This window comes from Vitis riparia, chromosome 7 (assembly GCF_004353265.1).
Source record: "Vitis riparia cultivar Riparia Gloire de Montpellier isolate 1030 chromosome 7, EGFV_Vit.rip_1.0, whole genome shotgun sequence".
Lineage (NCBI taxonomy): Eukaryota > Viridiplantae > Streptophyta > Magnoliopsida > Vitales > Vitaceae > Vitis > Vitis riparia.
In genome coordinates this window covers 12,067,131-12,094,587 of record NC_048437.1, presented here as the reverse complement: position 1 = coordinate 12,094,587, position 27,457 = coordinate 12,067,131, and the positions used below count along the sequence as shown (strand labels likewise).

At 32.1% G+C, this 27,457-nt stretch overlaps 2 protein-coding genes and 1 long non-coding RNA gene across 6 annotated transcripts; 1 reads left to right on the top strand and 2 right to left on the bottom strand.

Annotated features, from left to right (window-relative positions):
• The first annotated feature begins 1,642 nt into the window (after positions 1-1,642).
• Positions 1,643-7,322, top strand: LOC117919364. 2 transcript variants are annotated; one of them, XM_034836546.1, is made up of 15 exons: positions 1,643-1,810; positions 2,209-2,331; positions 2,478-2,537; positions 2,631-2,732; positions 3,479-3,562; positions 3,667-3,785; positions 3,882-3,983; positions 4,985-5,101; positions 5,350-5,415; positions 5,509-5,575; positions 5,841-5,888; positions 5,973-6,062; positions 6,516-6,578; positions 6,656-6,694; positions 6,856-7,322. In XM_034836546.1, the coding sequence occupies exons 1-15, from the start codon at positions 1,694-1,696 to the stop codon at positions 6,973-6,975; spliced, it is 1,317 nt and encodes a 438-aa protein (XP_034692437.1). In that variant the 5' UTR covers positions 1,643-1,693; the 3' UTR covers positions 6,976-7,322. The 2 variants fall into 2 exon arrangements, with proteins under 2 accessions (XP_034692437.1, XP_034692436.1); XM_034836545.1 differs by having other exon boundaries at positions 5,841-5,894.
• A 178-nt stretch (positions 7,323-7,500) lies between these two features.
• LOC117919365 (cis-3-alkyl-4-alkyloxetan-2-one decarboxylase) lies at positions 7,501-15,558 on the bottom strand. Its single transcript, XM_034836547.1, has 13 exons — positions 15,402-15,558; positions 13,969-14,023; positions 13,831-13,886; positions 12,336-12,436; positions 12,101-12,170; positions 11,387-11,456; positions 10,839-10,895; positions 10,643-10,710; positions 10,491-10,571; positions 9,911-9,988; positions 9,566-9,721; positions 8,587-8,739; positions 7,501-7,800 (listed from the first exon to the last, which is right to left on the bottom strand). The coding sequence occupies exons 1-13, from the start codon at positions 15,549-15,551 to the stop codon at positions 7,717-7,719; spliced, it is 1,179 nt and encodes a 392-aa protein (XP_034692438.1). The 5' UTR covers positions 15,552-15,558; the 3' UTR covers positions 7,501-7,716.
• A 3,200-nt stretch (positions 15,559-18,758) lies between these two features.
• Positions 18,759-22,186, bottom strand: LOC117918961. Of its 3 annotated transcripts, none has more exons than XR_004651978.1 (6): positions 21,904-22,186; positions 21,767-21,795; positions 21,093-21,117; positions 20,752-20,885; positions 20,182-20,323; positions 18,759-19,016 (listed from the first exon to the last, which is right to left on the bottom strand). It is a non-coding gene; the product is annotated as an uncharacterized LOC117918961 (long non-coding RNA). The 3 variants fall into 3 exon arrangements; XR_004651977.1 differs by having other exon boundaries at positions 20,808-20,885; XR_004651979.1 differs by lacking the exon at positions 20,752-20,885.
• Positions 22,187-27,457: the final 5,271 nt, after the last annotated feature.

Here is a 27,457-nt window from a genome sequence, read left to right as displayed (position 1 = left end):
ATTTAAATTTAGGGGTCACTTTTAAAAATATAAAAAATCACTTAGTATTAAAAAATTATTTGTATTTTTTAAAAAAAATATTTAATAAGTAATTTTTTTAAAAACACTTTTAAAGAAAACATTTATACTAAAAACACTTCAAGTGTAAAATACTTTTAAAATACATTTGATAATAATTTTAGAAAGTCTTTCTAACCCTTCTGATACTTAAAAAAAAAAAATTAAATATTAAAAATATTATAAATACTTCTTAAAATTACTATCAAACGGATTCTTAATATCATTGATTAAAAAAATTAAGACCACCAAAATAACCTCATATGAAAAAATGTAAAACTTAAAAATATAATTTCACTTTAAGAAATGACATAACCCAATTTTTATTTTTTTTAAAAGGTTTAATAACATATGATCAAATACTTGGGTAGTAGAGTGGAGCCAAATCTACTCATTGGTGCAAAAGCATGTTGACTAAACTTGATGTGGGCATATTAGGGTTCCAATATCCATGCAGATATAATACAAATTCATGAACCCCATGTGCTGATTCATATTCTACTATAGCTGGTCAACACATTGGATGAAGGGAAATAAGTTAGACTATTTTTTTACGTTATTCATTTGATTTGTAATAATTATTTTAAATCTAAACAACTTGAGAGACTTTTCTTATTTGCATTGTTAAATCAATACGATATATTTGACGGATTTGACCGGTGGTGCTCTCTTTTTTTTCACTTAATTTTAAATAAAACTTAAAATTAAATAGTACTTAACTATTAAGTATCAAATCATTTATTTTTGTAATATTTTTATTTTTATTAAATATTAAAAAAATTTAAAATTAAATATTTTAATCTTTTTCTATTAAAAAAAATTATAACAAGTTATGAAAAAATAAAAAAATAAAAAACAAACAACTTAACATATGAAAATAAATTATTTTCAATAAAAAAAAAGATAAAACGATAAACACCAAAGTGGTGTTTATTTTCTTTACTTAATTCTAAATAGAACTTTAATATTTAATAGTGTTAAATATTAAGTTGTTTGTTTTTTTAATTAGTAAAAAGTTTATACTAAATTATAAAAACATAGAAAATCAAATAATTTAAAGTTTGAAAGCAAATTATTTTTAACAAAAAACTGAAAAAACAAACATCCCAAAACTCATTTTGAATCTTGGAATGTTTTAAGAAAATTAAAATAGAAATAGGTTAAATTTAATAAAATTTTCTCACAACCCCATTTAAATTTGTTTTTTCATTTTTTTAATCTTATATAAAGAATGAAAGATTTGAAAATATATTTTCTTTTAAAATTTTCTTATATTTGACTTTTATAGTACTTTAGAATAGTTTTATAAAACATTGACAACATAACTATTTTAAGAAACATTTTTCTTAAAATAGTTTTATAAAACATTTTTTTTATAGAAGGTTTCTTTTTATAATTTTTAAGAGACAAGTTTCATCAACTAGGACAATGAAAATTACAACCAATTCTATTTTAAAGGATATTATTTAAACTTTTCAAAAAATGAAAAAAAAAAAAAAAAGTGGGCAATGAGAAACTGCATGGAAGCTAGAGAGTTATTTTTAAACATTGGCTGCATTACACTCAACTGAAACTACACTCCCCTGATTTTCTCTCATTCACTTTTTCCCTACTCCTCCGTCACCGTTCATGGCTTATGGAAGTTGCAAGCAACAACAAATCAAATGCATTTTCTCTCTCTCCCCCATCATCTCTTCTTTCAGATTTCTTCTACATCTCACTGCTTTCATCACGGATGAAAACCCCAAATTCTGTGAGTCTCTCAACTCAGGGTTTGTAGTTTAGAATTCTAGTAGTGCAACATCTTATCTTCTGTTTGGTTCTGAGGAAAGAAAATGAAAATATTCAGTGCAGTTCATTGGTTATTTCCTGCTTGAAAAATACTGGGTTTTATCTTGTAGCACTTCAGATTAATGGCAGCTTCATGGTGATAAATGACCAAATTTTTTGGTTCAAAGCTTGTGTGAATTAATGGGTTGTAAAATTAGAGAACAATCAACTGAATTGAAATCTTTTAATCATCATATTCTATACTCTATTAGCCATGCTTTGGCTGAAGTTTTTCATTACCAATTTTCATGCTATTTTCCAAGGATTTCGAACCGATTAACTAACTGAATCTTAATTTTCTCAATCCCTTTTTGCTCTCAGATATCTCCAATGGTGGTATCCAAAAGTGGAAGATTTTTTCTATGCTGCTTTCTGCCCACAGCAATTTTGGTTTCTGCAGCTTTCTTCATGGGGAATCTGCTCGTGGTCACAGATTATAAAGAGGTATATGCTTACTGATACAAAAACCATAATTTGATTTTCGTTTGAATTTTGAGACATCTACGAACGACATGAATTCGATCCTTTGATCCCAAAATTGGGGAAAATTTGGAGTAGTTTAAGTCATTGTTGAGAATAATTATGTGCAGAGACTTTCTGGATGGATATCGATTGGTGCAATGCAGATTACAGGAGCAAAGGTTTGCCAGGTTTGTTATCACCATACATCCTTCTTTTTTTTGGTTGTAGCATGGAAGCTTCAGTTTTAGTAGTCTCTTATTTACTCTGTTTTATGTATTTAGGCTCAATGCAGGCCTGATGAGAGTGAGTCATTACCTAGAGGCATTGTTTCCAGGACTTCTGACTTGGAAATGCGATCCTTACAGGGGGCCCCCATTAGAAAGGTATGCGAATTTACAAGTGAAAGTCAGTGATTTTTTGGGTTTTTTAGAGCTTGCCATTGAGAAATTTCTCTCTTTTGCTAAGGGCCCATGGCTACTCCTGAGGTGAAAAACAAATGTTACTAATATTCCGGGTGCTTTAGAATTTTAGCAGGCTTGAGGAATCCTGATCTACTTACTAGAACTTTACCCTGCTAATCAGGCCTGCAACAAAATTCCCAGAGTCCCAGACTCTGTATTGGTCTCAAGAAGTACCCAACCTGAATTTGATCTTACTCTAGATGTTAGATTTGGTCATTGGAATAAAAATGTATTAAACACAAAATACCAATAACCCAGTTAGTTCAGATACAAATTTTCTGAATCATGTCAAATTTTGATCAAGATAAGAGAACTTATTCTCAGTCAATGTCAAGTTCCAGGCCCTTCCCCGCCCCTGTCACAGGACTATTCCACATTCTTCTGAACCGACGTTCGTATTTTTGTGAAGAACACCTAGTCTTATATCTGTTTTGTAAAACAGTATGGTGTAGTTTTATGCAGCATTATCACACATTTTCCTTTTGAAGTAATTGATCTTAGGTTAAAATTCTTAGTTGAAGGGGAGAATGACTTTGGAGTTGTGTGTGAGACTCGTTTATTAGTTAACCCAGAATCTTTTATTTGAGTATTCAGTTGTAATAGTTTTTCTTCATATGCTGGTTATCTGATTTGGATAGTAACATGTCTCCAACACTTAACTTGTTTAGAAGAACTCAAAGACATCAACCAACTTGTTGGCCGTTGCAGCTGGAATCAAGCAAAAAGAAAGTGTGAATAAAATCGTAACGAAGGTGATGATACCCTGGTTACACTCTTCACCCCTGATCCAGTAATAGTTTTTTATTTTACATTTCTTTTTTGGATTTTAATTTCTCTTTTTCATCCCACATCACAGTTTCTATCGAGTGATTTTGTCTTAATGCTTTTTCACTATGATGGCATTGTGGATGACTGGAGGGATTTCGAATGGAGCAGTCAAGCCATACATGTGTCTGCTATGAATCAAACTAAGTGGTATCAATTCATAGCCGTGACTTAATACACAGTTAGCTGTTTTTCAGATAGGCTCACTCATTTTTCAGTAACCTGTGATTTGTTTTGGCAATTTAGGTGGTTTGCAAAGCGGTTCTTACATCCAGATATTATTTCAGAATATGCTTATATTTTCATTTGGGATGAAGACATTGGAGTTGAATATTTTGATGTGGGAAGGTAGGAATGAGCATGTATATAGCATATTTTTTTACATTTTTACCCCCTTTTTAAATAAAACTTTTGTAAAAATGGTAATTGATAAAAATAATTTGGAATTTATGATAGCTGAAAAAATATTTCCACATCTATGGCAATTTGAGAAGCACCAATTAGAAGTCTCTTTCCTAATACATTTCTAGCGTTTTCTTCTGTTTCCAATGGTACATATACATATAACTGTCTTTTGGAAGCCAAGCTAAGGATTATGTGTCATATAGCAATGAAGAAGCAATGCCATTATCTTCTTCAACTGTTTCAGTTGCATGATTTTATTTTGTTTTTACTGATTCTATATTTGGATTTTTAGGTGACTGCATTTTTCTTTGTTGGGGTTATGTCAACAGTTTTGCTTGCAAAGTTTTATTTGTTAGAAATTTCTTGTTTTTCTATTAGGCTTTCAGTATTCGAAGGCTTCCTGTTTCTGTTCATTTTCCACTTGGGTTTCAATTAGGACCATTTCCTTGGATGCAACCCATCCCACTAGATTGCTTTGCCTGGTCTAGTATACAGATAAGGCTTCCTATAGCAGAATGACTAATGGGATTTTAAGTGTTTTGGATTGATTATTTAAAAACGTTTGGCTTCTCAAATCCAGCCCTGTATGAAGGATATAGACAGAACCCTTGTTTGTAAACTCACTTTGCTTTCTATGGCCAAGATCCACAAAGCATAGCATAACTAGATCCTTAGCCCTATCACTCCTACCCAATCTGAGCTCAGTCCAAAGAGTCATGGAAAAGACTAATAGATAATGAATGGTCTCAGGTAGCCAAATTTCAGAGAAGAAAGCCTTACCTTTTGAAGGGCTAGTGCAAAAAGCCTCAGTACTTCTCTATTCAAGAGAAACCTATTCATGCTTGAAGTTCATGATTGTTTGTTATACGTAGTTTCCCTGTAATACCATGATAATGTCTCTAGAGTATTCAAAGATCTATTTTGAACTGATTACTTTCCTGCAGATATCTATCAATCATTAAAGAAGAAGAGCTTGAAATATCACAACCAGCACTTGATCCTTATAATTCAGTGGTGCATCATCCACTTACATTACGAGAGAAGACATTAAAAGTACACAGGTCATATCTCTTTTACAAGAAATGATGTTTTGAAACGGGAAAATGTATGGTCTCAGCATGATATGCTGCAGTTTCCATCCTGTTAAGAGCTATCCTATTTGTATATACTATAATGCTACTGTATTTTAATACTCAATACACATTACTCATGGTTATCTAACAACTTGATTTTGGTTGAGGTAAATGTATCTTTGTGGGAGTTCTTTTGTTAAAAGGTCTATGTGGTTGGTTTTGAATTGTGTTAACAGGAAGACTCACAGGCGTGAAGGTGCAAGGAGGTGTGATGGAGACAACACAGGCCCTCCATGTGCCGGGTAAAAAATTTGCTTATATGTCTAGTTTGAAAATACATCTTCAAACACATCCATTCATCTTCTTGTGAAAGACAATAATATAGCATTCTACAGGTGGGTAGAAATAATGGTCCCTGTTTTCTCAAAGGCTGCCTGGCGCTGTACATGGCTTTTGATTCAGGTGTGGTATCTCTACCATATGAACCAAGAAGTTTTCTTAAATAATCAGATCCCCTATGAGGAGAAAAAATCTGATTGGACTGAACTGTCGCTAATAAAATTGCCGGTTTTACTAATTTACCAAGTATTCCCATTAAGATTAGAGATTTTAGCACTAGTTGAAGCTGACAGGTGATTGAGAGGTTCTTGCATGTAGGATTTTCCCAAATTTTGTCCCACCTATGATATTACTGTTTTTTTGTTCTTGTGTTCTAATTTCATGACAGAGTGACTTGATTCATGGATGGGGTGTGGATGAGCAGCTTGGTTACTGTGTAAAGGCAAATTTCCGTTCTAGTTGGTACTTTCTATTTATTATCTCTGACAGTTTTCTAATCAACAAAATATTCTTTTAATAGGGTAACCGAACCAAAAATATTGGGATTGTTGATTCAGAGTATGTAGTTCACAATGCTCTTCCCACACTTGGGGGCTCACCTGAAAATCAGGTAAAAACCTCATTCATATCACATAATCATAAGACTGCCTTCAGCAGCGAGCTAATTTCAATTTTGAAACCTCTGTAGTGCCTTGGTTGAGGTTGGACAAATGCTACCTCATTTACTTTAGTGCTGCATTGTTCTCCAATGCATGTCATATTACCTAATATCTTTTACATACCATGGTCTTGAATAAAATCCTTCATCTGTGTTGGTGCATTTGAGGTTTTCCTTGCACATGATTCATGACTGTCCTTCATCTTCTCCTTATATGGTGTCACCTAGACCTTATCTTATTCCATTTCTCTCATATTACCATCTATCTAAACATCCTCATTTAGGAGACTGTCCTTTTTTCACGTTGTTCATTTGGTACACAAAATTTTGTACCATAACCTTACTTTGTCTTGTCCAAGATCCTCATTCTTTGACTAATTGTATTGGCTATACTCATTAATGCAGACAAATCCTCAACTACCTGATCAAGCTGCTCAAAACACAAGTTTACCTAATTCAGAACTACTGGTATCCATTAAAACCATATATTCCCTCATCACATTCTCCACTTTTCTACTGTGAACTAACCACCTCTGAACTTTCAGGTCCCATCTGTTTCCACTCAGCATGATGATAGAGATAAAGTAAGTCTTGAAACAACTCTTAATGTCAAGAAATATTCTACTGTTTTTCCTTAATATTTTATTTTTCCATTATCAGATGATGCTGATTTAAGTTCATTAAAAATGATTTAACAAACTTTGGTACTCAACATATCATTATCCTCTCATTCTGTTTTCTGCAGGTGAGAAAGCGGTGCTTTGCTGAGTTAGCCATTTTCAGGAAGCGATGGAATAAATCGGTTGAAGAAGATGAATGTTGGGTTGATCCATACAAGCAACCACCAAGGCAGAGCAATTACTAGCACTGACTGAACAACACTCGTCAATTTCCATATGATGAGAAGTTGGTCTCTAGCCTATAGACAAGTTTAACAGTATGCATACCTCTTTATATAAAGAATTTAAATACCATTATAAGGTGTTTTTGCAGTTTGGAGGACACTTGAGATTGGAGGGACAATAACCCTCCATGTATAATAATAAAATTTTATGCAAGCTTGTACCCATATTTATACATCCTTTGTCACTGTTTAACATGTAATTCACTTCATGGGAGTAGGAAATAATAACCTTTAAGTCTCTAGATTATAACAATAATTCTCTTTGTTTCACCATATTTCTTATAGTTGAAAAATATTGGAGATTTAGCTGGCAGATTATTTGGTATCACTTGACTTCTATTTATTTGCCCAATTTCTGGGAATCTTTTTCTTATCATTGGAGAACCAAAACATGGTCTAGTAGGGTACTCCTATCTATCAATTAACTGCCTCCATGGCATGAAACACTTGGGCTATCAAAAACAGAAAAGATCAAGATTTGCATCCTAATTGCAAACAGATAAGAAAATATATCACATTCTCGGTTTAGTTGAGTATTTTAGATGTCCATAATCCAGGTACATTTTAACTCTAACTATGCAAACAAGAAAATGAATAATGTGTGTGAGAGAATGAACACTGCTTTTTTTTTTCCAAAAAGACAGCACAAAATCACTGGTTGAAGCATTTTTTGATTACTCAGGAAACTATTATAAAGCATCATCAAATTCTAACCCTTCTGCTAAGAACTCCATTAATGACTTGTCCGAGTTCTTCCCCACAATCCTCCTGTACATGATGCCCAGCCTGCAATACACATCAATTTATCTGCAGTTGTCCTAAAATTATAGCTTTAACAACTGATGAATGTAAAATAGTTTAGGAGATGGTAAAAGAGGTTCCCTACTCTGTCAACCATTCAAATCAGAAAACCTAGCAAACTGCTTCAAAACAGATATCGAACACTGAAACAAATAAAGAATCTAACCAAGGGATTTTACAAAGAAAATATTCTTAAAAGCCCTTCCCATAAACAAACAGTTCCTCCACCATGTCTTTTGTAATGGAAATGCCACCTGGGAAATGGATGGCCTGAAATTTTTGAAGATTTTTCCTTCTGTGAAGGGATTTTTCTGAATGCAGCTTTCCCATTCCTTCGTTATTAAGGAAAACCAGTACTGAAATGATTTTTCAGGAATCAAATATATATTTGATGAATCATTTACCATAACCTATCACATTGCTTAACAGTTCTCAGCAGCATTGCAGTTTATTCATTAGAAAAAGTATATATAAATCACCTTTACTTAGTTTTTTTGTGAAAATAACATCATTGCCCCTCTATCATGTGCTGTGGTGCATTGTGACAGGTGAAGGATCTTGCAACTATTGCAGTAAAACTCAGATTACAGGGAGTCCACTTCCTTAAAAGGATGAGTATGCAATGAATAATAGGAATTCAGTGTTTAGACATGTGAAAGAGTTGAAGACATCCAGTTGTCTAATATCTATGAAGGATTTTTTTTCTAAGAGCATGCAGTATCTAAAATCGATATTTCCCAATAGATGTAAATGAGTTAGAACAGTTGGTACCATTGGAAGTTTGAGCAGCTTATGGTTTGACCTCTTGCAGAAATCCTCAACTCCATCATAGCTCAACCACCGGTCTCTTTCACCCCAGCATATTGTGGTTTGAACTTTCCAGTCTTTATCGGTGAGTATCGTTCTCATTTCTTCCACATATTTCTGCCAGGTAAAGCAACCAGAATGAAAACAAAAATAGGAGAAGCATTAGCAACTTGTCCAGCTTCTTTCATGAAAACATGGTATGCTTTGAGTTCCCATCATGCCTGATTTTCATATGAGATGGACATCTAAGGATGGAAGTTGGAAGTCTGCAACTAAGATTTTATCCATCTGGGAGGTGTTTAGATTGAACTCTGTTGCTACTCTTAGTGATTGCACAAAATGGATGGAGCTAGTAGAGGCATTTCAGGTTTGGGAGGAGGAGTTATCAGGATGCAAATGATCATCTTAGTTAAGCCATCTTCATTTTTTGGTCAGGCTACAAACTTCAAAACTGAATTGGTGCTGTTTTCTAAGGAATTAGACCTTGTGTGGAGTAAAACACCAACTTTGTGGAACCTGACACTAAGGTGAATGTATCAATTGTTGTTTAAGCACCTCTTTCTCCAAAAGCTTAAGCTGTTGGGGAATGAACCAAGTATATCAAGCAAAAAATTTGTTTCCCTCAATTGTTCAGTTTCTTGATCCCTGTGGTACAATGTGAAATTCTTTTTGAGATGAGCTAAAGCTTTTTAAATGATCTCTGTCACATATCGAACAAAGGTAGTTTAGTAAATCATATTTATGGTGCTCAGATTTTGTAATTGTTCACAATTATTCCAGCCATGGTCTAAATAGAATTAGGCAAAAAAGCTAACTTTGCCCTCTGCTTGATGGATTCTTATTTTGTTAAAGCAGAGGTGATGATAGAAGTAGAAGTCTGGAGCAAAAAGGAAAATAACATGATCAATAGGAAGTTTAGAACAAAAAGAAAGAAAATTTTCACCTTTAGCTCCTTCTTCATGCTCCTACTAATTGCATTTAATGCAAAACCTGAGGAACCAGATGTAAGATAAGGTCTTCTATACACCATTGCATCATCCTCTTTCATTTGGTAAGGACCACAGCTCGTCAAAGCTTTATCGCTGGCCCTTAGAGGATCCTGATAGGATTTAAAGCACAAGTTCATGGATCATGTTTGTTATGGTCTGCAATCAATCTGGACATCACAAACTAAGAAAGCATATGAATGTAAACACGTGTAAAAGCACCCATTAACTCAGTCAAAAATGTGTGTGCATGTATATGAATATATGATAATAATTCAAATTCTGTGATGTAGCTTTCCTACCTGAGAAAAAATCTCCCCCAGCAAAAAATTGCTGAATATTGACAACGCCGATGGCAGGTTGGCATGTTTGGCCGTCAGCTAGGGCAAATAAGGACAAAACATTCATGTTAGCTCTTTTTGTAAAAGCCATTAAAGAGATGTGTATATTGGTTTCATCCTTAAGGAAAAGTACTGAAACTCCCATAAAGTTTCAGAACACAATATTGACCTTCATTAAAGTTAATCAAGTAGTCAGCTCCTCTTAGGTATTTAGCCATCCTGGCAAAGAAATATTATTATGGTACGGAAAAATTAGGGAAGTGTTTTATAACACGAAAACCTCGGAGTCAAGGAGGTAAGCTTAAGGCAGTGCAAAGCTTAGGAGCTCCATGTTACTTTGAAGAAACTCAATAAAAACAGTGCTGTTTCAGAAACCTCAGAGTTCAGAGCTGTTGCAAAATCCCCAGTGGAGAAATCTGTAATTTTCCCATTTTCTTGATTATGAAACTTGACCTTCTAGTGAAGCTAGATTGATCAAAAGAATAGAATGAGTAGATCTAGAAGTTGAGAACTGAATGGTAGAGTTACAAGTAATACATACAGGAGGATTGAGAAGTATAAGATCCTTAATCTTCTCCTGATGACTGCTAGCATATTTAACAACTACTGGTGAAAAGTAGCCCTGCAGCACATTAGTTAATCAGAAACCTGGCTTACAATATATGCTTCTGCATTTGCAAAGAGCAAGCATACCTGGACAACAAGTGAAACTTTGTCGGTGACAAGTTCATTAATAAGAGATCCAAAGGATGATACATACTCTGTGAACCATTAGCAAAGATCTATTATTAAAAAAATATTCAATCTTTCCCCTTTTTTGACTTGTATTAATATATAATGACTATCTATAGTTTTTATCTAGCCATCATTAGTTTGATACAGAAATTACCATCCAAGGTGTAGTCAAAACCATATTTGGGTTGAGGCTTATCTGAAAATCCAAAGCCTGTAGAAGAAGAGGGAAAGGAAGAAAAGTTCCTTCATTAGCTCAGCATCAATAAATATTATCATGAAAAAATGCGATCTCAGAACTGAAGTGAACTCTGAATCATTGTACTGAAAGCGTTGATTAGAGCATGACAAATTTGATGTCTAAAATCAAGGAACAAGAAATAGAAAAGAGAAGTTAAGTGAAAAGCAAGAATTACACTGAAAAGTTGTAAACCTACATAAAAGATACTATCAGGTTACAACCATTACCCTGAAATTTTTTATATCGCAAATATTTTCAGAATCACAACTTCCAATTGCAGGCCTCTAACAGCCATTACAGAACTCTGCATACTAATATTCCTTTGTTTCCTCCATCTCTTTACATTCCAACCATTACAAAATTTTCTAATATATTTCAAACAAACGAACCTAAGGGTATCTGCCCTTGGATTTCAGCTTCGTAGACAGTTTTAGTGGGCTCACAAACTTGAAGCACGATCTTACCTAACCAATCAAAAGCAATGGCATGGTACTTCTTGGAGAGTACAGGAAGAACTTTGCGGTAAGAGTAAGCCTGTCAACAGCATCAAAATGGCAGTTGCTTATAAGAAAGTCAATCAGTATATGTTAAGGAAACAATAAAAAATTTCCAATTCGTCTCACATTCTTTTCATAGACTTTACAATTTACATAGGACACAACAACACTCTGAATTAACAAACTCACAGGGATAAATCAGTAGAAGGAACTTCCAACAAAATGGAAATTGGAAAACCTGAGAATTTAAAAATGGCATCTGTACTAGCATGACCCTTATCTGTACATCTAAAAACATACCAAATCTAAAATTTTAGGTTAGAAAAGAAGAGGATGCAATTATAATTAGAAGATTGAACACTAGATGCTAGGGAAGAGTTCAATTTTAGGATCCTTTGAGAGATAGGAATATATTGTGAAAAAGGTAAGCGTGAAAATGATACATTTGGAACAGCAGAAAAAATAAATTGTACGGATTTATAAAACTAAAGAAATTTTCATTTGTACTATAATCATGAATAGAGTGGTCGGTCAGTTGATGCATAAATGTGTGCCACAGCTAATTCCATGTTGAGAATCATAAAAGGAAATGGGAGTTATCTCATTGTCATCTTCATGAATTATGTACTTTCTAAAACACAACAAATTTATTCACAAAGCCAGCATCTGAATAGGACTCACCTGAGAAGGAAAACCATGAATTAGAATAACTGAATGGTTGTCTGGACTTCCGCTTTCAATGCAAAACCATCTATTGCACAAAATCATAGATACATAGCATGTTTCAATCGATAATCCCTGCAAATAATCAATCCTCAATCTCTGCATTACCATGGATCAAAGGCCACAAAATTACCAGGATTTAAGCATGTTAGAATCCTGAATTAACTTCAAATGTTCTAAAGATAGAAAATACCTGAAAAGATCATCAGAGGCCTGGGAACCAGCACCCATTTTAAGTCCAAAAATCGGATCACTTGCCTTCTTGCCAGAGCCAAGAACAGGATGAGCTTTCACCTAAAAAAAAACAAATGACCAAATACTCAGATGTCCATCAACTGTAAAATATAACATGATAAGTTCTCATCAAGGAAAAATTAAGGCTATGTTTGGTTCCCGGAAAATACAAAGGAAAGAAAAAAAATGCTAAGGAAAATGATTTTCTCATGTTTGGTTGTCCTATGAAAAATATCAAACAAAATCAAATATAATTAAAACTAATTAAAAACTTATGTATTTTTAAATTATTTAATCTTTAAATTGATGAGTTAAAATAAATAAAATGAATTTGAAGTAACAAAAAAAATAATTTATCAACTTTTAATCATTTTTTTATTTTCCTTCACTTTTTCTTTCCTTCTACTTTTCCTTTGTATTTTCTTTCCCTCGCATTTTCCCTCAAATTTTCCGGGAACCAAACATAGCCTAAGAAGATGGTAAATATGCCTCTAAGACAACTAAATATGATAGTAAAAGAATTTAATTTGATGATTCATACAAATAATGGAAATAATCATTAATAGTTCACATTAAGCTGAAAATGAGGCAAATTATATGAACATGTGACATAATGAAGTACTCAATTAAAGTAATCTTTCCTACTCTACACTCCTTTCTCTCTCCTTTTTTGTATATTTTTTTTTTCTGAGCCTAGCAAGTGGATTTTTTTGCATTAAAGTTTCAGGTTAGGCCATGATATCTAGTTTAAAAAGTTAAGAAAACAAGAAAATTACAGTAATAGAATAGAAAAGTATTAAAATAAAAAATAAAAATAAAAAAAATAAATAAAAAGACCTACATGCATTTCCTAATCACAACAGCATTTGAAATCAGCCTATTTTATTGCATGTATAGAATCCTTTTCAGAATTTCAATAATAATGTTGTTTAGGATATCACTTCGGGAAAATAGGATTAGTGCAGCCAACCCTCAAAAATGATTGTTGAGTTGTGCTGAGTTGCAAGAATGATATTACAATTTTTCGCTGCTACCTCATAACATCTCCACCCTTTCTGCAGTTACATCAAAACAAAGGATGCACTCATGCCTTCTAGTGTTTCACAGACTCAGGTGATTTATAAGACCTCTCTATTGCAATGCCATCAATTTTTAAAAGAAATATGTCCTGGCCAATGGTGGTTTATAAAACCCCTGAAGGGATTGGTATGAACATGCAAAGCTAGGTAAAACTAAAATTGTCATTAGAAGCAAGATCAGCTAAAGCCAAGAAATGGTTAATATATCTTTTGAAACTAGAAGTGATTAAAAACTATCCCTTTCTAATCAAGTCATGATTGTATAGAGATCGCCAATGACAAACTCACTTCTTAAAGAACAGGTTTATAAGCACAAGGGCAATTTATTCTTGCAGTTTACCCAAATGAAAAAATTTAAGGAGAGAGAGAACTCACTATATTTCCTTTCTCAAACCACTCATCAGAAGGGCTTGGCTCCTCTGAGTATTTTCCTGCCCAGAAATAACAGAAATTTTTCAGCAAATTATAAGAAGCTTATATGCTTGGAATTTTCAAATAAAAACTGGGGCAAACCTCCGCCAAATGAGAAGCCATCTCCAACTGAAACAGGAGCATCTATATAATAATCCTGCTTAAAATGATGTTCCCATTTGGTTAGTATGCTTTTAGATTATCTGAAACCCAACTCCACTGAGCCTAACACAACCGCTTTCAGGCAAAAACAAAATCAAAACACTAAAGTTCAATACTTTTTGTTCTCTTTTGTTTTTTCAATTTTCTCAGCAACCAAACAGATGATACTGAACCATAAAACAATTTTAGCTCCAAATTTGTCCATATTACTTGAAACCCAATACCCTGAGCCAAAGACAACCATCACTGACTGAAAACAGAAGCAAAACATTACTTTAAGCAACTAAGCAGTAGACAAAGAATTAACACAAAAAATTAATTACAAGTTTATTTGGATTATTAGACACCTAATCCCAGTGAGCCTAACACAACTAATATTGACTAAAAACAAAAATTTTGAAGTTCAAATATTTATTTTCTTTCTATTCCTCAATTTTCTTACAGACCAAATAAAATGCAAGCAATCAATACAAAAAGTTCAGCTAGAATTTTGTTGGATTATCTGAAACCCATTTCTAACACGACTAGTTTTAGATGAAACTGGAACAAAAATTTCAAGTTCAAAAAGTTCTATTTTTTTCCCATTTCCTCAAATTTTCTAGGCAGTCAAACAGAGGATAATCAACCAACACAACAAGCTTAGCTACAAATCTGTTCACATCATTTGAAACAGAACTCCATCGAGCCTAACTAGAAAATAAAAATAAAATATTAAAGTTCAAATTTGAATTTCTTTTCCGTCTCCTCAATTTGCTTGCCAACCAAACAGAACAGAATGAACCAATACAACAAGGTTACTATAAATCTCTTCACACCATTTCAAACCCAACTGCACGGAGCTTAATATAACTACTTTGACAAAAATAATTAAAAAAAAAAATTAAAAGTTCAAACTTCTATGTTTTTTTTCTCCGTTTCCTCACTTTTCTCAGCCCACAAACAGAGAACAATCAATCAGCACAATAAGTTCAGCAAGAAAGTAGTTAAGATCTGAAACTCAACTCCACTTGGCCTAACACAAGAAGTTGTTAGCTGAAACAACAACAAAAACAAAAAAGAAAAAATAAATTTAAAAAACTTTTACTTTGTTCCCGTTTCCGCAATTTTCTGAGCAATCAAACAAAGGATAATGAACCAATACAGGCTACAGCAACCCTAGCTTTTGAAACCCAGTTCCACCGAGCCTAACACAACTATTTAAGCCCGACAATAGAAGCAAATCATTAGAGTTCAAACTTCTATTTCCTTTCCTTTTCCTCAATTTTCAAGGAAACCAAACAGACGACAATGAATCAATACATCTGAATCCACCCAAAAATTTGATCAATCTGAGAAAGGTAGCGACTTAGTTAGGATAAAGTTGAGAAGCGTACATCGTCGGAGCTGGATCGGATGCGAAGTCGGAGAGACTTGGTCCGGCGAATGGGAGCCGTTGATCTGGGCGACCGTACTAGGCATGATGGAGATGCGATGCAGAGGTGAAGCGAGTGAAGAGAAGAGAGATGATGAGCTTGAAAGGCCATGGCACTATGGCAGTTGTGTGGTTAGTTTTTGACCGTTAACATGTTTTTAAGGTTAAGAGGATAGGATTTGTTTGGTCCTCCTCCATTTTAAAAATCATATACATTTTTTTTTTCACATAATAAAATAATGCAAACTATAAATTATTATTAAAAATAAATTATTCATATATATAGTGCTTTTTATTGATTTTAAAAAATGTTTAGTCTTGAAGAATAGAAATTTTCAAATGTTAGAAATATTAAAAATACTTCCTAAAATCATTCTCAAACAAATTTTAAATTTCTTATTAGTTATAAACCTTAATTTTTAAGTTCTTTAAAAACAATAACAATCAATATGATAAATGAAGTTAATAAAAATTAATCTATCACTAACCCACTAAAAATCACTCATCACCTTGCCCAGTTGAATAGAAACATTAAGTTAAAAGCCCATGCAAAATGAGCACCTAAGAAAAAAATGATCATATGCATATAATGAAGAACCATAAGACTAAATTATCATAACAAAATTCTTTTATTTTTAAGATGGAAATTAGTGGCTAAGTGAAGGAACTTCAATTATGGATGAAAATTTATAAAAGTTTATTTGGTATTTTGCTCCCAAAAGATAGTAAGAAAAGGGGAAATCTTTTCTAAATGCAATAAAGGTTGGAATCTAAAGCAAAATAGCAACTTGGGTGAATCTTCCAAGTTTAAAAAAATTGATGCCAATCAATTGAGCTAGGAACCAATCCATCGATATAAAAAGTCCAAGTTACTATCAATCACCTACTCATTCCCTTTCATGATTTTCAACGATTTTTAAGTTATATTCTTTTTTTATTTTTTAAGAAATATATACTCAAGATATTTTTATATAAAACGTTAAAATAAAATAGGCCCAAATTCTCACATTCATACCTCTATCGCGAAGATTTTACAAAAAAACAAAAACTCGTTTCAACGACAAAGTCAAGGGAAGTATCAACAAAACTCATATTCTTAATTTCGACCAAAATTTGCAACATACATATATCCACTCAAAAACATAAAAAGGAAAAAGAAAAGTTAAAGCACTTTAAGGTTTTCCAAATGTTCAAATATGAGTATGAGATATCTTCCTTCATTATATTAATTATATCAATCAATAATAATGACTTTGTATTAAACTTTATATTGGATACATATATCTAGCTTTAGTAAAAATGTGACAATTGCGACATCATTTTCATGATTTTAAAACACATCATATAATTAAAAAAAAAAACTTAATAAATTATAAGGATATTTTGTTAAAAGGACTAAAATAAGTTTGAAATTTGAAAAATGACATTCTTTTTTCATTCTTTAGGGAAATGACACATTTGAGACATTTTTACCCTTTTTAATCCTTTTAAAAACACCATTTATCTCTCATTTCTTGTCCATTTTCCTCCCGTTCCCGCTACCTCCCTTTTTAGAAAAGTTCAAACCCAAAGTAAAGATCAACAGGTTGAAGATTAAAGTCTTACACATGTCAACAATCAAAGAGCAAAGTTCTCTCATATTTCTTGCTTCTATAAGATTCTTCTCATTCTCTATTTTTCTTTTTGTTCATTGTTAGGGTTTGTTTTGGTTTCACATAAACTTCGATAATGTTGAAGATGAGATCGAATAAAAAGTTGTCACAAGTTAAAACTCTAGATTTTAGTTGATGTTGTTGGAATTTTTTTGAAATTTATCTACTTTTAGTAAGTTCTTTAATGAAAACATCCACTCACGCTCAACCAATTGAAGAATCAGGGTACGTATCAACCTTAATATCTCATTACTTCACAAATATAAGTTAACTATATTTGCATTCAAATAAATATTTTAACTAAAAACATAACATTAATCAAGTTGTTTATAAATAAAATGAAACTTAACTATAATACAATTTAAGTAATCATTATGATTCAGAACTTAACCTTAGTTAAGTTATTTATAAATGAATTTAACCATTATACATCATGAAAACTTTTCTTAATTTACATTAAGTGTATGAACCGATAATATTTAAAAAATAAAAGAGTGATTTGTCATATGTTTCTCTCAATTTTTTTATTTTTCATCATTTATTTAGTTTTTTAATAGTTGCTAATAATGGTGAGAACATAATTTATCACAAAAAGTATGATTGAGACATTATGAAATGAAAGGAGATCTTTCTAGAACATTATCCATTAAGAAAGAAAGAGAGTGAGACTAAAAAGAAATAAAAGTTAAAAAGACAACAAGAAAAAAAAAATTCTAGTGTTGAAAGACTAAGTTAAAGATGAAGTTATATTGGGTACCTTCGGAGAATTAAAGATACAAAATGGTAGAGAAATTAATGTGCATTAAAAAATGATAGGGAAAAAAAATCAAAGGGAAATAAAACAAAGGGCAAACTTGTCTAAATTGGTCAAATTTTAACAAAACTAATAAAAGAGTCATTTTTGCAATTTGGTGAATATTTTGACTCACTTATCCAAATAACTCATAGATATATAGTGTTAGGAACTTCTCTTCCTAAGTAGTCGATGTGCATATATATCACAATCACTCTCTTCCCTCATGCAGGTTATGTCCCATGGCCAATTAGAGCATTCACACAAATTCCAAAACCGAGGTTGAAAATTGGTTGTGATACCATTTGTAAGAACTTTGTCCTTCTAGCGTAGATGCTATTTGTTTTCGGCCCAAGGCTTCGGAGCTTTAAAATGCGTCTATGCTTTTGGTTGAGGCTTTCATGACTTTAAAATGCATCTATGACAAGTGTTCACTAAAACTCTCTCCCTACCCAATGTAGTATCCATGGAGAACATTACCTATGCATGTGGTTGAGTACATCTAATGATGAACCATGAACAATATCTCATTTTCATGTGTCATTAGGAGAACTTTTAGGGCAAAGTGAACTCCATAAATAATGGAAGTGTTTGAAAGTCTCTAGAAATAGTTATAACAAACTAGATCTTTTAGCATACACTGAATTTTAGGAAGATTGATAACTAATCATTTGCTTATATAACTTGTAATTCTTTCGTGCATGTGTATAGGAGTGAAATGAAATAATGCATACTTTCCCTTTTATGACGTCTCCACCAGTGTTGAGGTAAATAATATACTCAAATGGTAAAAGTCGAAAGTTAATCGCAAAATATATAATATATGTTGAGGTGTATACATATATCCATGGATGCTTTGGATTAAACACAACAATTGTAATAAAATAAATATAATTTCATTTCATTAAAATGTGACATCAAGATTATCCAAAATCCTTACACATGGTAAGTCACTAATCCAATCAACAACACTCATATCTAATCAGATGGTCATCACCAAGAAATACATGACATTCTCATCTTCTAGCTAATTAATTACTTGAGGGCCGGGTTATCTTTGATGGATGATACTGACTGATGTTTCCTAAGCAGCAAAACACAATGTCTTGTGAGCATATCAAGCCAAAGTTTTCTGTCCAATGAAAAAGAACAAAGTTTACTTCAGAAATGCAAAACAAAAAATCTAGAAACTAAAATGAGAAAAAACAATCTATTTATAAATGACATGCAAGAACCCAACCAAACTGACTTTTGACATGTATAATTCGCAAAAAATGATAAAAAATTTCTCGTATTTCTCGTGTTAGCTTATATAACTAGGGAAATCAAAGAGAAAATAAATAGGTACTTTGTAAATTTATACTTATAATTCATACATTATCCTTTTCACGATAAGGATACAAGTCGGGTAGTCCAACATTGGTAAAGAAAAATTAAGTATTGTATACCTCCACTTTATTACATCAACATGCTGATATAGTACAACTATTAATTCATATTCCATCATCTCATCAAGATTTAGTTAACTTTGAAATAAATAAAATGATATTTCATTAAAATAAACATCAAAATTTATTTATCTAATAATTCAAGTTTTTTTCTTAATTATTTTTAGATCCAAATAACTTTCTCATCATTTTACTTCATTTTTAAGTTTTGAGATGATAAAATATAAGTAGGTAGTCATACCATATCAACAGGCTACTATGGTCCATGGTAGATACCACATACTTTCTCGATAATAATGTCATGTCATATGACATCATTTCTATCCTTTGTTTATAGGGCTTCTCGATAATAATACTTTCTCGATAACATTCTCTTTTTCCTCTTCGTCTTTTTTTCCTCAAGCTTTCCAAGAAGGAACATAGTCTTAAGCTTTCTAGATCCTCTATAAAAGCTCAAATCTTTACCAAGTTTAGGGTGGTAATCTCAAGTTAATTTCACCAAAAAACAACAAGCATAATAGCAATATTGAAAATAATAATCCATGTATTGATGCTTTGATCCAAAGTGATGTTTCTGTTCAGTAAAAAGGAAGATCTACAAGGATCAAAGCTTAACCCTCGAAATACATGGGCTTACTTTCTTCTTACAATAAGTAGGGGAAAAAGTAATAAGAAATAAAGCTTGATGTAAGATGAAAATTCAGATCATACAAAGAGGTCATTTTCTATTTATCAGCTTTGCTATATAGCTTAACAAATACAAGGTAACTAATGATAAAAATCGATAAATTAATGACAAAAATTAACACAGGCAATTAACAATTGAAGATGACATCAAAACAAATTTACCTGCAAGTTTATCGAGACTGAGTACTCTACCGCTCAGAAGCATTCGCAGAGCATGATAATAGGAGGATGTATGTACACTTCCTTCTTCAAGTGGATGGTGCCGTAGTATTATATTCAGTATTTACATTCAGAGCTGCAGATACTGCAAGATATTCAAAATCAACAGGAGAAGACATGTGCATGCATAATATTCCATTAATTACTTCTTTTCTCACAGATGAAATTCTTAAAGAGGTAATTGGAAATGATAATAGTAATAGCTATTTAATTCATACTTTAGATATAACACCATAGAGTTTTTCTTAAGATATCAATTGGTAAAAGAAATTAGCTCTGCAAGGATTATAGTAAGTACTTCATTGGGGACATGCATATAGTTCAGAAAATAACAAAGAGTTCCACATATTTCTCATAATGACAAGGAAATTGAATAGGACATATATCATCTACACAAAAAATTTATTCTTACAATTCCTTTGGTACCTTTTGTTAAAGAGTGATATATATTGTGAGTTCAAATTCTGTAAGCTTAAACTTTTAGGAAAATCGGTAGTTTAAACTTCTACCTACATGCAAACCAGGATAGGGAAAGGGACATAAAAGAAGGATTTTTTTTTTTTTTCAACCTGAAGATGGGTCCTAATTTGAGGTATAGAAAGTCCCTTCACATCCATGATTCTGCCAAATCATTTTAGGAGTAGCCCCTGGAAATCAAAACCCATAATTAGACTGACATTTTTTGAATTTCTGGGATATCAAGAAGTACTAGATTCTCTATCTGATAAACCTTGGGCAAAGAAACCAAGGTTCCTAATCATAGAACAATAAAAAAGGAGAAAAGATATGGAATAATTAGACTTCAATTACTGTTACAATCAATGTGTTGATGTTTAGAAATGCAAAAAACTTACCTTCTTCTCCTCCTAGCCTTTCCACCTGCACAAAGAACCGGTGAATATTAGGTATCAGCCCGTCGCCAGAGAACTCTCATGGTACACAATACAGTCATCAGGCTACTGTTGGATCAACTAGATTCATTCAATTGTTCTAAAGCCAGCAGATCAAGAAAATATCTAATACGAGCTAGCTACATTCTTACCGCATGTGATAACCAACCCCATCTCAAAGGAATAAAACACACAGCACTCATCTTGATTCCACATGTAAACTAAGGAAAGAAAATCTATATAGACCCTTTTAGTGGAAAAATTAGAGTTTCTTGATCCTTCTGTGATTTAACTCATCTTCGTTTCATATATAAACTAGGAAATAAACTACCAGCAATATGGATCCTTTCAGGGAAAAAAAAATTAGGGTTTCCAGATCTTTCAACTTAAATTTTCATTACGTTTTGGATCCTTTTAGGGAAAAAAAAAATAGGGCTGGTTTCTAGATCCTTTAACAACTCATCTTTCCAATGTCTTGGATTAGCATTTCACTCCCACACAACACACCAGGTATAACACCAATAGAAGGTACAGTAAACAAGCAATAACATTCCCTGGATTGGGGCTTTGGATCCAAAGCCATAATCTCTATCACAAGTGAGAAAAGCAAGTACAAGGCAACTTGTAATTAAACTTACACTTCAACCGAATCCTTCCCTTTGCAAATCTGTTACAGCAAACAAGAATTCAGCATCGTTAGAATTATACTGGAGAATATGAACTTCTTAAATACATGAATATCTCAGAAATTAAACAGTTTGATGTGAAGGATTACAATGGTAAATTACTGATCCAATCAACTGTCATTATCATTTTCATTGTCTGCGTCATCATCATCCTCACTTTCATTTTCACTTGTCATCTTTACAACGTGACTTTGTTGATATTCTCTGGAGATTGCACCTTCTCTTACCAGTATCTACACTCAAGGAAATGGTAAAAAGGATGAAAGAAGGAGGGAACTAGGGATAGGGGATCAAGAGTATACTTTCTTCCTTCTCCCAAAAGAGATAGAAATTAGGGTTTGGATTGCAACGAGGTTGATTTCTTTCCTCTCCTCAAAGAAATGCGCACTATCATATTAAGTATATATAGTATGAGTTTTCTTTTTTGTAGGATTAGGGTTTTGAGGTTTTTCCTCCTTTTTCCTTCTTTGGACTTTTGCTAGACGCCAAAACTTTAGATAAAACTATTTTAAAGAGGAAGCATTAATATTATAAAATTTTACCAAAGATCATAAAATAGATTTCCAAACAATCCAGGGCAGATTGCCTCAAGGCCATGTAGAAGCTATTCTTTAAGTAGTCTACACTAGAAGCTATACTTTAGTCATGATTATAATTAGTAGTGATAAAAATATCAAAAATTACAATTGTTGCATTTTACGAAAATATTAGGTGAAAATTAATTTCTATACTTATAGTTAATTACTATACAAAAGAAATAAAAAAGATTTATTTAAAAAAAATATGAATTTTCTTTTTAATTTTGATGGTTAAATCAAATGTAAAAATAAGATAATTAAAATGAATTGATTTATTAAAATTTTAATTTAATATTTAATTTTGTGTATAGATATATGAGAGTGTTACTTTAATATGGCATATATGTACAAATAATAAGGGCTAGTAGCCTAAGTGGCAAAAGATCCAATTTTCCCCAACTTAGTGATCATGACAAATTGTAAAAAATTTGATGAAAATTTCTTCTCATTATTATTATATTGCATTTTTTTTATATTTTTTATATTTTTATTTTAAAATCATGTAATTAAATATTATAAAATATTGTAATTAAATATTATTTTAATATTTCTTTATGTTTTTAATATTAATATCTTTTCATATTATATATGATCTCACAAGATCTTTTATATTATTTTATTTCATTTTCTGTCAACTTTTTGGAAGTATGGCTTGTATTTTTTTTAGAAAATTTTGATCGAATACATTAAATTGATATTTTTCACCTTTTCCATTTTCTAAACTTAGTTTTTTCAAAAAAATAAAAATAGAAAAAATACCATCCCAATATATTTTCAAACCTGATCTTTAGTTCTTCGAAAATGAAAACAAAAAAATAGTCTAAACATAACTAGTTTTCTCTATTTTACTTGGCTACTATAGATCAGGCCATTTGCTACCTCGAGATCCAATTAAAAGGGTGTTGGAACAGGTGTATATAGAGAGCCGAATAGGAGATACTCAAGATGTTTAAGCATGCAACAAGTGTCAACAAAACATAATGGAATCTCTAGTTTAATCCTTCCTAAGCCCCCGGATCATGGAGTACATACTACTAGCATCCCAGGGATACTACATCTATGCAAAAGAAGCATTTAAAAATTTTGAACCTTAGATCTAGGCGCTTCAAAAACAATACATGTTATTTGACTGTTCTTAAATCAATTCCATTTGATGAATTAGGCTGTGCAGATCTCAAATACTTTGCAATCTTCCATTTGATGGTTCTCTCCTAGGCCTAGGAATGCATGTGAGGGTGGTGGAATCCTCTGCATAGGGATGAAGGATATGACTCTCTCTATCTAGAAGACTGAATGGCAAAAACTATAAGCCTTAAACCCATAAGGAAATATAAACTTGTGAGTTGGTTTAAGTGACTTAAGCACATCTTGGGCTTGGGTTCCTTAATCTAGCTTATAGGGTCCTAATTAATTAATTAGCATAATTAAAAAATACCATTCATAAGTTATTATGTTACTTGTGTTGGCATCTTAGATTTAAGCAACGAAAAAGTAATTCCAATTTTTTAAAAAAATTGATCTTTATGGTTAAATTACCAACTTTTAGGTCTAAATGTTCTCAAATCCTCAATTCCAAGTGTTGAAGAATCAAGTCAATGTTCTTGGAAGTCTCATAGACCCACAATTTTCTATCTGATGACTCTTCCTTGATCTTAACATAGTTCCTATGAGAGTGAAGACACAATTCCTATGAGAGGGAAGGGAGGGTGGAGGCTATGACTCTCTTTCTTTTTAGAGGTGAAAGACAACTATATGGAAAAGATATAGAAACCGTAATCCCTAAGGCAGTATTTTAGGATTCCCCAATAAGCTTAAGTGACTTGAGCTTGCTAAAGGTTTGCGTCACTTAATTCAGTTCAAAACGGGTCTTAATTGATTAATTAACCCAATAGGACCTACTAATTAATCAATTAACTCAATTCAAAAACATTATTCACTTACCCTTGTGTAACCTTATGTAATTACCAAAACACTCTTATGCACAAAAGTGAACATAGAATCAATCCAACCCTTATAACCCTTTGTTAACAAGGTATATGAGCTCAAGCGAGGACCACTAGAACCCATATAACAATGCTAGCTCCCTTGAAATTCAATTCTAAAGTTGATTTAGCATCCCACTATAAAGAATCGACTACACTCCACTATCTTATGTAAATAACAATGAGACATTAAGTACTCACATCCATGACCTACTATCTATTACGTTCAGTCTCCCTATGAATTGGTGTCTAAAGTATAACAATGTGAAAGTTATCAATCTTTCAAGATTATCTTTACTATATATCTTTGAGTTACAAATCCTCTTATTGAGTGTTCAATTGACATGTCTTACCTTTCTAAGAGCTAATGTCGAGTTCCACTTAAGGAACTATTATGACTTTAGTTTACATGAACACACCTTCTTAGAATCACCCAAGGGGACACTATCTCAATCCCATGAGATATTATATATCGTGTCTCTATTGAGAATACCTATTACTACTAGCTTTTATCAACAATGACACAATCCATAAGAAATATATGATCAACTTACAATCTCACGCATAGGTCAAAGTCACTTCTAACTTTAGCATAAACTCAATGTTATCTTAAGGTTGAGAGATAATACAATGAAGCAACTTAGTGAAGTCATGATTACTTGATAGTGTTAGATCATGACTCACCATAGGTTCTATCCAATATGTAACCATACACACTAGTGCAATCACAATAGGAAACACATCCTAATGGCAAAGACTAGTCATTCTTTCGATTAGGAGGTAGTATACTAAATTTCTAATGGATTGCTTAAATCTATGAATCGACTATGAAAAGTCATCTACTTGCAAAGGAACCGAAAACTTGGATCTTTCGTGTAACTTCTAATGAACTCAAGTCATGTACAATGCAATATATGTTAAGCGAGAATGATCATAAAATGGAAGTTTTATTTTCATCTATTTAAAAAATAGTTTAAAATAGATACAATTTTTCATAAGTTAGATAATTATTTCCTAAAATGACTCTTTTGCTTGTAAGATTTATAACGTCAATTGATAATTTTTACCGTGAGATCTTATTTGAAATTAATAAAATAAGAGATTTTAAAAATTAAAAATACTAAAAAAACTTTAAAGCTAAAAATAAAATATCAACTTTTTCACTTCGCTAAAGCACATTAGTAGAGAATATAGATACCAAGAAAAAGTCGGAAATATAATGGAAATGAATATTTATTTTTAAATTCTTAAGTTTTTTTATCTGTATTTAATTTTTAAGTATTTTAGTTTTAATTGTCTTCTTAATTTTTAAAATTTGTTATTTTATTATTGATGTCAACTAACAAAATTTTTATTCAATTTTATTAAAAAAATGCCAAGATAAGTGAATTTATATAATACAAGATATAAAATTATTATTAATTAGAGAATTAGAAAAATTTTATTTATCACTTAAGGATCTTGAAGAATTTTTTCAAAATGATTTGTATATCATATTATATAACAAAAATTTTATAATATATTTATTTATAAGATACTTTTATCAAATTATAAATGATAAATTAATTTTTTAATAATTTTATTTAATATTATCAAGTAAAAGGGTATTTTATGACTTGAAAAATAGGGTTTCACGGGAATAATAATCCTTCATTGAGATTATTTTTTTATAGAGTTTACAGCATATACAAATCCTTCAAATCATGAAACTAAATCACTGATTAAAGGGAAAAAATTACTCCTAACAATTATTTTCCTAAAAATACACAGATTGACAACTAATAGCTAATTTGCAGCTTTACAAAGTTATTTATTTCCATATCAGTTTCGGTTTTCCAACACTCCCCCTCAAGTTGGCTTAAAGATATCTTCCATAGCCAGCTTGCCAACTAGAAAATCGAATTGCCTCTTGTGTAGTCCCTTGGTGAAGACATCAACCACTTGTTCCTTAGTAGGGATATAGGTCATACAAACCAATCCGTTGTCTATCTTCTCTTTGATGAAATGCTTGTCCACTTCCACATGTTTGGTGCGGTCATGGAGAACCGGATTGTGAGCTACTGAAATTGCTACCTTGTTGTCACAATACAACTTCATAGGAGATGAACATGTCATATTTAACTCTTCCAGTAATCTTCTTATCCACATAATCTCACAAATACCATGAGCTACAACTTTAAACTCAGCCTCAACACTGCTTCTAGCAACCACGTTCTGTTTTTTACTTCACCACGTAACCAAGTTGCCACCTACAAATGAACAGTACCCAAAGGTGGACCTTTGATCCACAATGCTTCCAACCCAGTCTGCATCGGTGTAGGCTTCAATTTGTAGGTGTCCTCGTGACTTAAACAGAAGGTCTCTATCTGGTGTCCCCTTTAGATACCTTAGAATCTTGTAAACAACTTCAAAATGCTCTAGTCCAGGCGCATGCATAAACTGACTAACCATACTCACCGAGAATGTTATGTCAAGGCATGTATGGGATAGATAAATCAATCTCCCAATAAGTCTCTAATAACGATCCATGTCCTTCACATTCTTGGCTTTTGTAGGCTACAATTTTACATTCGGCTCTATAGGTGTTTCAGCAGGTTTACATCCTAACATACCTATCTCATCAAGAAGATCAAGAACATACTTTCGTTGATTTACAAAGATACCTTCTTTGGACCTAGCAAACCCCATCCCAAGAAAATATTTTAATGCCCCTAGGTCCTTAATCTCAAATTCCTCAGCAAGTTTCCTCTTCAGCTTCTCTAGTTCATTGCAATCATCCTCAGTTAACACAATATCGTCAGCATACACAATTAAGATGACTACTTTACCTTCATTTGAATGTTTGTAGAACATCGTGTGGTCAGCTTAACTTTGAGTATATCCATAATGCTTTATTACTTTGCCAAAGCGCTCAAACCAAGCTCTAGGTGACTACTTAAGTCTGTATAAAGACTTTTTCAATTTGCACACTTTCTTAACTCCAAAACTTTCTTCAAAACCTGGTGGAGGACTCATGAACACTTCCTCCTCTAGGTCTCCATTAAGAAAGGCATTTTTAACATCCAATTAGTGTAAGGGCCAAT

Bases quoted from the DNA above. Each gene is read 5' to 3' on its own strand.
- LOC117919365 (XM_034836547.1), bottom strand. From the start codon at position 15,551: ATGGCCTTTCAAGCTCATCATCTCTCTTCTCTTCACTCGCTTCACCTC. The intron at 12,171-12,335 runs GTATTTTCTATC...TTTGTGCAATAG, and splicing joins GCCTCTGATGATCTTTTCAG to ATGGTTTTGCATTGAAAGCG. The intron at 9,722-9,910 runs GTAGGAAAGCTA...AAATCCTATCAG, and splicing joins TGGGGGAGATTTTTTCTCAG to GATCCTCTAAGGGCCAGCGA.
- LOC117919364 (XM_034836545.1), top strand. From the start codon at position 1,694: ATGGAAGTTGCAAGCAACAACAAATCAAATGCATTTTCTCTCTCTCCC. The intron at 5,416-5,508 runs GTAAAAAATTTG...AGCATTCTACAG, and splicing joins ACAGGCCCTCCATGTGCCGG to GTGGGTAGAAATAATGGTCC. The intron at 5,895-5,972 runs GCAAATTTCCGT...TTCTTTTAATAG, and splicing joins AGCTTGGTTACTGTGTAAAG to GGTAACCGAACCAAAAATAT.